Source organism: Octopus bimaculoides, chromosome 14, assembly GCF_001194135.2.
Source record: "Octopus bimaculoides isolate UCB-OBI-ISO-001 chromosome 14, ASM119413v2, whole genome shotgun sequence".
NCBI classification, from domain to species: Eukaryota; Metazoa; Mollusca; class Cephalopoda; order Octopoda; family Octopodidae; genus Octopus; species Octopus bimaculoides.
Genome location: NC_068994.1, coordinates 6,587,829 through 6,597,269, shown reverse-complemented (window position 1 = coordinate 6,597,269; position 9,441 = coordinate 6,587,829). Strand labels below are relative to the sequence as shown.

Genomic DNA, 9,441 nt, shown 5'->3' with positions numbered 1-9,441 from the left:
GAAACTCGGCTTGCAAAGACCTGTTGGGGCAAGCGAAAGCGAAATCGTGATGGCACCTGTGCCCAGCGTCGCCTTCCTGGCACTTGTAAAGACATTCGAGTGAGATCGTTGCCAGTGCCGCTGGACTGGCTCCTGTGCAGGTGGCACGTAAAATACACCATTTTGAGCGTGGCCGTTGCCAGTACCGCCTGTGGCACGTAAAAGCACCAACTACACTCTCGGAGTGGTTGGCATTAGGAAGGGCATCCAGCTGTAGAAACTCTGCCAAATCAGATTGGAGCCTAGTGTAGCCATCTGGTTCACCAGTCCTCAGTCAAATCGTCCAACCCATGCTAGCATAGAAAGCGGACGTTAAACGACGATGATGATGCCTAATGTAAATACACTACGTAAAGTAAATTTTCTGTGGTATTCATCTAGAAAGAAATCTCTTGTGGAAGTGCCACACTCTGAAGACTGAAACAAGTAAAAGATAAAAGATAACCATGTTGCTTGATTGAGACTGATTTAATGAGGGGGAGGAACTGCATAACAAAGAAAGAGAGAAAGAACATTGTCACTTACGTGGCAATATGAATATCCAACCGGACTTTGCACAGCATTAAAAACAAGGCAGAGAGCTGGTCTGTTGTATAATATGGCCTGTGAAATGAACGAAAAGATTAGATTAGAAGACAAGTAGAAAAAGAAAAAAAGAAACACCAACAACATTTCTAACCATGGTTCCAAAATATCTGTAGCATTACAAGTAGTGTTCAAACCATACAAGGTGAGGAGATACTCCCAGAAGGAGGGCACCAAAATCATTTTAACAGATTATTATTTTGCTATGAATCATCCCCTCTTTTGACATTCTCATGAGAAACGAAATATAAGGTGTGAATTTAGATCGAGTCAAAGTGTGACAGACTGACAATTATATATATATATATTATTTAATAAATGCAATATATGTATTTATGTGATGCTATTAGTTTCATGAGAGCATGTGTCTGATGATTGTGCAAGGACACCAGATGTGTTAAAAACACTGTCTGGCATGCTTCCAGTACATGAAACTAATAGTAGCACATAATACACATATTGTGTTTATTAAATAATATTTATCTCTCACCAGATGGAGTACTTTTCAAGGACCAGTACACTATATATATATTATATATACGTTCTTATATTCAGTTATGGTGAAACAAAACAGAAAGCAGTCACTACTGTTAGCAGACGAGGAGTTGAGGAATGTAAATATTACTGGAGACAAGGAGAAAATGAAATGCTGTGGTCTGATTGGTTGGTGAGGAAAACTTGTCACACGATTAATCAAATCTTAGCTGGTTAATGACTATTACTGCACATTTATAAAAAAAATATCAAATATAAATGTTTCTCAGGTTGAGAAGATTACCATGAACTGTGTTCTGATTGGTCAGTTACACAGAGCGATTGTCACGGAATTATAATTTATATTAGCAACAAATACTGCTATTAGTACTCACTCACCTTGAGTCAAGGACGAAACTTAACACAGAAAGGACATAAACCAAACCAGTGCTGTTAAACTGTGCTTTATCAGATTTTCTGAGTTTCGGGGCCGATGCAGCATCTTGTAAACCTTTAAGCTGCACAGAATCAGCATTTCTGGGAGATGATGTTGTGGTACTTGATTTGTCTTGCTTCGTATGCTTACAATTTGTGTTGATGGGTTTTTGCAGAGCCCTGAGGAGGAGGAGGAGGAGGAGGAGAAATACAGCCTTGGTTTATAAAACAAGTAAGGTCAGATTATATCAGATCTTAATTGTTATTCATTTGTAATATGTAAACCAAACTAGGACAATGTGTTATATGGTCAGAGACTAAGCTGTACCCTACCCACTGGGTGAAAAGGGTATACGAGTACCATCATCATCATTTAATGTTCATTTTCTTATGTTTGTGTAGTACAGATGGAATTTGTTGGGGCAGATTTTTCCACAGCTGGATGCTCTTCCTGTCGCCAACCCTCACCTGTTTCCAAGCAAGGTAATAATTCACCAGGGTCAGACATGCTTCCCATAGAAGATTGGAAACAAAGAACATCACTTGTATGATGCAGATACTCAAGAACAGTGTACACACAAACCAGATAATGTTTCTACAGCTGGATGCCCTTCCTAACGCCAACCACTCCAGGAGTGGTTGCCGTTAGGAAGGGCATCCAGCTGTAGAAACATTGCCAGATCAGACTGGAGCCTGGAGCAGCCTCTGGCTTTCCAGACCGCAGTCAAACCGTCCAACCCATACCAGCATGGAACACGGACGTTAAATGATGATGATGAATTATTAGCAACAGTAGTAGTATAAATAACAAAAGGTAATATTTATCCCCCGCTTAAAAGTGGATGTTGTGTTAGAACACATGATACTGCGATAGTTTTCTGGTGCATAGAGACACTCATGTTTACATTGCCAGTAGGAGATAAATTACGGCCTTTGCCATTTTAGGTAAATGTTTATAAATAAGGAATTTTTACATGTCATCTACAAAACCCGTGGCCTGACACTGCTGACATGTATGCCATGGTCCACTATCACCGGTATAGAAGATTCTAATAGAGACGGAATTACTTACCCTAGAGGTAGAGAACGAAGAAATGCTTGGTTGGGCACAAGGTCATGGACTGGAGCACCTAGAACAAAGTACATAAAGATTGTAAGAAGAAGAGTGAATGAATATTCATTCAATGTACTCACACACATCCTCTCTCCATCACCACGGGCACAGAAACACACCCATACACAATCATCATTTCAATGTCCACTTTACCATACTCTTTTACTTGTTTCAGTCATTTGACTGCGGCCATGCTGGAGCACCGCCTTTAGTTGAGCAAATCGATCCCGGGACTTATTCTTTGTAAGCCTAGTACTTATTCTATCGGTCTCTTTTGCCGAACTGCTAAGTTACGGGGACGTAAACACACCAGCATCGGTTGTCAAGCAATGTTGGGGGGGAAAAACACAAACATATATATATATATATATATATATATACGATGGGCTTCTTTCAGTTTCCGTCTACCAAATCCACTCACAAGGCTTTGGTCGGCCCGAGGCTATATAGTTTAAGACACTTGCCCAAGGTGCCACGCAGTGGGACTGAACCCGGAACCATGTGGTTGGTAAGCAAGCTACTTACCACACAGCCACTCCCGCGCCTATCATCTTAAATACAAAAAAAAAAAAAAAAAAAAACCCTCATTACATAATGTAATCCAACATGACCATTAAAAGGTGGAAAGGCCATGGCTGGAATGCCTGATAAGAGTAAGCCAGGAACTAAATAACAACACGTCTTTCTAACAAAGGAAAAAAGTTTTAGAAAAAAAAAAAGGGAGAAAATAATGTGCTACTCACCATAGTTTATAAATATACGCAATATATCTGCAATGTCTGGTGCCCACGTGTTTTTCGTCCGGGAAGATGAGAGTTGTAGCTGGATTGCGTTCAGTATGATCTGATAACATGCTTCACTCACCGAGACGTCATTGTGAATAGACACTACAAATAAGAGATGGAATTAAGAGCCTGGAGGCAGCTATGATGAGTGCAAGATGAGAGTGACGGTGTATAAATGCATAGATATATACATTTATACATCACTACCATCAGCATTAAAAAAAAACAACAAAAAATAAAACATCATGACAGGGAAGCTTCTATGTGGTCAATTGGTGAGCAAGAAATAACAGCCAAGTTTACATCAAAGTACACCCTGCTATCCTACAAAAAGGGGTACTTTAGTTAATACAGTCAAGAGTACACTATTCCTGAAAACTAAGATGGGATGGTCATGGCTTGACAGCTTTTGTTCTCATAAGTTGGCAGTTCGGCAATAGAGGTTGATAGAATAAATAACAGGCTTAAAAAATAACTACTGGGGTCAAGTCATTCAATGGAAACCCTTCAAGGTGGTACCCCAGCATGGCCATAGTCCAATGACTGAAACAAATAAAAACAGGAAAAAAAAAATGTATGTGAATCAGAGAGATGAATATGGTGGATAAAATAATCAACTGATCCCTCCTGTAATTTTTTTTACCCAAAGCCAGGAACTTTTCAGCACCCCACCCCACCCCACCCATATATGAGGTAATCTAGGATAAAAAAAAATAAAAGTAAAATAGAATTCACTGGGTACCTACTTAAGAAGAACAGCCATCGAAGGACCAAATTTTTGTTGGACACGGCATACCATACAATGCGCAGGATATCAGACTTCAAGATGAATTCCAGCTGTTCGGTACCTGTGAAGATTTCAACGAATTAAGTAAAGAATATGTCAAAGAGTGAACGAAACTATTCATTTGATGACACACATAAAAAGAAAGAAAGAAAGAGAGAGTGAACTCACTCACTCACCCTCAACCACTACCACTACCTTGCTGCTACTACCTCTCTCACTCTTACGTTACAAACTTATCTCACATCTCATAACCTCCAACAGCGACTTCTTCACCTCACACACAAAAACACAGCAAATCCTTAATGTGAAAACCCCGTCCTCTTCAGCCTCTCACCTTCTGTGTTTGCCAGTGTATTGTCTATTTTACTGTTCCCAGGCAGAAACTTTATATGGCTGAGTTGCAGGTCAGAGTTGAAGAGGCAACAATAATTGGAGGCTTCGAACAGTGTCTCCCACGGTGGAAGTTCATTGATGTTGTGCTGTGGGAAATTGCTCAGCTGAAATGAGAAACATCAAATTATTTTGAGACAACAGGAATGTGTGTGTGTTATGGAGAAATAAACAGGTGTTGGCATATATTGTGACATGGTTTTAGAGCCGTAGAATAGGACGAGTTTCTCAATATGGGTTTATAAATATAGTAACGGGAGTTTAGACACAATAGTTTTATAGATATGACAGATTAATTAATGTACTCATAGACATATTGTGTCTTTAAATTAGATGGAATGGTCACAGATAGAAAGCTTTGGATCACAAGTTTGGTAAATCAGAGCAACAAGAACAAAAATACCTTATTCTTCAGTTCAAAAATACGAAAAAAAAAAATAAATAAATAAATAAATAAAATAGATTTTTAAACAAATTTATGCCATCAGAGAAAAAAAAAAAACAGCACAAAAAACATATTTACCATTTCTAGTTGCTTCTTGTGTTCTGGTAACATTCCATCTGTAAAGAGATAGAGATATGCAGATAATATAACTGAATGACCAATAGTGGATGTTTGTGTAGAAACTTCTCCACCATTTAACCATGCAAATGGTGAAGAGGTTGGTGTTAAGTTCATGAAATCCAGGTTTTGAGCTTACTACACAGCACTCTGCTCTTTCAAACAGAACTCTGAGTCAACCAGGATACAAGACATTTTGGCGCCACCTATTTGGTATTGCTGATTCAAGGCTGACTTATATTCTTTTCTACTCTAGGCACAAGACCCCGAAATATTTGGGAAGGAGGCCGGTCGATTAAATCAACCCTAGTACGCAACTGGTACTTAATTTATCTACCCCCGAAAGGATGAAAGGTAAAGTCGACCTCAACGGGATTTGAACTCAGAACGTAAAGATGGACGAAATACCGCGAAGCATTTTGCCCGGCATCCTAACGTTTCTTATTCCTTTATTGCCCACAAGGGGCTAAACATAGAGGGGACAAACAAAGGGATTAAGTCGATTATATCGACCCCCATTGTGTAACTGGTACTTAATTTATCGACCCCGAAAGGATGAAAGGCAAAGTCAATCTCGGCGGAATTTGAACTCAGAACGTAACAGCAGACGAAATACTGCTAAGCATTTCGCCCAGCGTGCTAACGTTTCTGTCAGCTTGGCGCCTGAAATAGGTGAATGGCTAGACAAGTCTACTGTTGTGTTGATAGAGACACTGTTTTAACACAACAGATTAACAATACCAACACACACACAATTCATTTCTAATGGTGGAATTCAAAGTAAAAAAATTTCATATTTTTCAAATTCTTCTAAATTCTTATCATACACACACTCTATAATTAAAGACAAGCTTCATACAGTTTTTGTCAACAAATTCCACTCGGGAGGCATTGGCCAGCCCAATACTAACACAACACACCTACCCACAGTACCACACAGCAGGAACAAACACAAGACCATGTGGTTGTGAAGCAAACTACTTGACCATGCAGACATGTCTACATAAATGGTCTTGGGTCCAGTCCCACTGCATGCCATCTCGAGCAAGTATTTTCTACTTTAGCCCCAGGCTGAACAAAGCCGTGTGAGTGGATTTGGTGGATGGAAACTGAAAGAAGTACATCATGGATGTGTATGGCTATATGGCAATTACTGCATGTACTCATTACATACTTACCTGGTTCGTTCAATTCAGCTAACATGTTGCTAACGCCACCACACTTCAAATCAGCCTGGAATTGAAATAAAGACACTGGTGAATGGTGGTGGTGGTGGTGGTATGTGGAGACATACTAGTGACATAAAGGAGTGAGACAAGCTAGGAATGGAGCAAAACATGCATTAAGGTCTTACCCATGCCATACAAAACCACTTGAGCACCATCTTGAGTTCTCTGGCTCCAAATTGCCAATTTTGAAAGGATTCACAAGCAAAATGAAAGCAATCCAGGATAGTTTTAAGTCAGAACATTTTAGCGTAAGTACTAAACCCCAGCTTCAATATCAAGAGCGTTATTGTATTTGATGGCATAAAAGATGCACCTCAATTTCGGTTGTGTATATTCGGGATAAAAATCTTTAATACATCACTATTGGCACTCTGTTTGTTCACAACAACAAGGGTTCCAGTTGATCCGATAAACGGAACAGCCTGCTCGTGAAATTAACATGCAAGTGGCTGAGCACTCCACAGACATATGTACCCTTAACGTAGTCCTCAAGGAGGTTCGGCATGACACAGAATGCGCCATGGCTGGTCCTTTGAAAAATACAGGTACAGCTCATTTTTTACCAGCTGAGTGGACTGGAGCAACAAGAGAAAATAAAGTGTCTTGCTCAAGGAAACAATGCATCCCCAGGATTCAAACCTACGACATTACGATCATGAGCTGAACACCCAAACCACGAAGCCATGTGCCTTCGTTTTAGTACATAACCCCTTTAGCATTTAGATTATTCTTGTCTAATGTAAAGCTTGTTTATTCACATTTCTTTGAATTAACTCACAGATTATCTTTCTGTGTTGAGATTTCAATGATGTGCTTGTTTATTTTTAGTATGACATTGCAGGGTAGGTGTGAGATGTTGAATATGGCCAGTCTGTACATAAAACAGGTGTAATAATTGAGCCAGATATGGCCAATTTAAATGATAAAGGGTTAAAGAATATAATATTTAAAGTAATCTTTGAACATTACATAAGTCAATAAATTATTTAAATGATATTTAAGTAAATAATAGTATTACGGAGTCAGGCTAGGTAGAAGATACTGTTTAGATTAAAATTAGCCTATAGTAGTGAGCACCAGGGACAAAATTAGCTTATGCAAGGCACAACTTTGCATATAGGTCCCAGAGTGATTTTTTTAAAACATTTTTTTGGGGGGGGAAAGGTGCATCATATATGCCATCAAATACAGGAGTTACTTTAATAAATGTCTATGTTGTTAACAATTTTTTAAATTAAATGAAAAAAAAAAAAACAGTATATTTCATAAGAAATCCATTAGTTATGGTGATGGAAGTGGTTGATAGAATGGTAGCAGAGACATGAGAGAAAGAGGAGTGGGGGAGGTAATGTGAAGTGAGTAAAGAAAATGGAGAGAGGGAGAGATGAAGAAGGGCAGAAGGAAAAGAAGGATAGACATAAAAGAGGTGGTGGGAGAAGACGATGAAAAAAATAGAGAGGGTGAGAAAAGGGAGATGCAAACCTGAAGCTCTCTGTTCATCCTGTCCAACTCATCCTAATAAAATGAGAAAGGTGAGATTATTAATTAGAATGTCTGGTGAACAAAATAAGACAGGTAAATGTTTAAAATGATACATATCATCATCATCATCAATATCTACATTTCCATGCTTACATGGAAGGCCAGTCAGGTGGTACTGGCAACAGCCACGCTCAAAATGGTGTATTTTATGTGCCACCTGCACTGGAGCCAGTCCGGCGGCACTGGCAATGACCTCGCTCGAATGTCTTTTCACATGCCACCGGCACAAGAGCCAGGAAGGCGACATATATATATGTAAAATACTTGGGTATACATGTAACATATCTACAAAAGCTATCACACAGCTTCCATTGAACAACAATAACAATTATATATGGTAATTAATTTACCTGCTGAATCTTGTCTGCAACCAGTACATCTAACGTGAGGGTGATCTTGCTCTTTGGTTTCACATCTAGCCGAACCCCACTGTCCTTCAGCTGCAAACAAAGAGAAGAAAAAGAAGAAAACAAAACATTATACACACGTGTCGCCATCACTGCTTTAGCATCATAGCATAAGACAGTTGCCTGAGGTACCATGCGAGGAGACTGAACCTGATTCTAAATGGTTAGAAAGCGAACTTCTTAACGACACAACCATACCTATACATTATATACGTGTAGATGTGCATGTATATATCTACATACATACACAAACATATGCATATATATATATATATATATATACATACAGTTTTAGGGAAAAGAACCAAGGTTCATGAACTCATCGATGAAAATCCACTGTCACATATGTAAAGCTCAATTTAATTTGAATTTTTATAAATTGATTTTAATTGAGTTTTTACCTGTAATTCTGGATTTTGTCCCTATTATATATATATATATATATATATATATATATACACATATATATATATATACACACATATATATATATATATATACATATATATATATATACACATACACATATATATATATATACACATATATATATACACATAACTAAATACATACATATATACTCACGCATGCATATACATAACTACATACATATTTACACACACACATAAAAATGCATATTTACATACATATATTCACACACACACACACACACACAGATTAACTGCTAGCAACGCCACAGTATTTCGTTTTGCAACCATAATGTACTACCAAGTGTATTAAAAGTCTGCAAGTTAATATTGTGCCTTACTTTTGTGTTAGCAGTGAAAAACACATCATACTGTCACACACTGCCAAGCCAAAGAAGGGAACCTTTCCATGGTTGTTTGACCTGCTAAAAATAGCAGTCAATTACCCTTTGAATTAAACCCTACTGTCATCAATAGTGAGGGACAGCTTGCATCTAGGATGATGTTATCCTAGATACAAGCTGCCCAAGATGGTCAGGGCTGGAATGTCTTAGATCAGGGGTTTTCAAACTGTGGTCCGCGGACCACAGGGAGTCCGCAAAGACAAGACAGGGACGTAGACAGCAAATACTTTTTATGGGCAATTTGATTTTATATATGTTTT

The 9,441-nt window shown here is 38.5% G+C and overlaps 1 protein-coding gene across 5 annotated transcripts in view; it reads right to left on the bottom strand.

The window, feature by feature from the left end:
• LOC106873401 (SMC5-SMC6 complex localization factor protein 2) overlaps nt 1-9,441 on the bottom strand; it is a 34,694-nt gene that overhangs the window by 16,863 nt on the left and 8,390 nt on the right. For all 5 annotated transcript variants that reach the window (XM_052972658.1, XM_014920748.2, XM_014920752.2 and 2 more), the window contains 10 exons: nt 8,293-8,382; nt 7,883-7,915; nt 6,350-6,404; nt 5,133-5,170; nt 4,554-4,716; nt 4,179-4,280; nt 3,391-3,534; nt 2,606-2,663; nt 1,498-1,713; nt 565-642 (listed from right to left, as the gene is read on the bottom strand). In XM_052972658.1, coding sequence (XP_052828618.1) covers nt 565-642; nt 1,498-1,713; nt 2,606-2,663; nt 3,391-3,534; nt 4,179-4,280; nt 4,554-4,716; nt 5,133-5,170; nt 6,350-6,404; nt 7,883-7,915; nt 8,293-8,382 — 977 coding nt within the window. The remainder of the gene's footprint in view (nt 1-564; nt 643-1,497; nt 1,714-2,605; nt 2,664-3,390; nt 3,535-4,178; nt 4,281-4,553; nt 4,717-5,132; nt 5,171-6,349; nt 6,405-7,882; nt 7,916-8,292; nt 8,383-9,441) is intronic.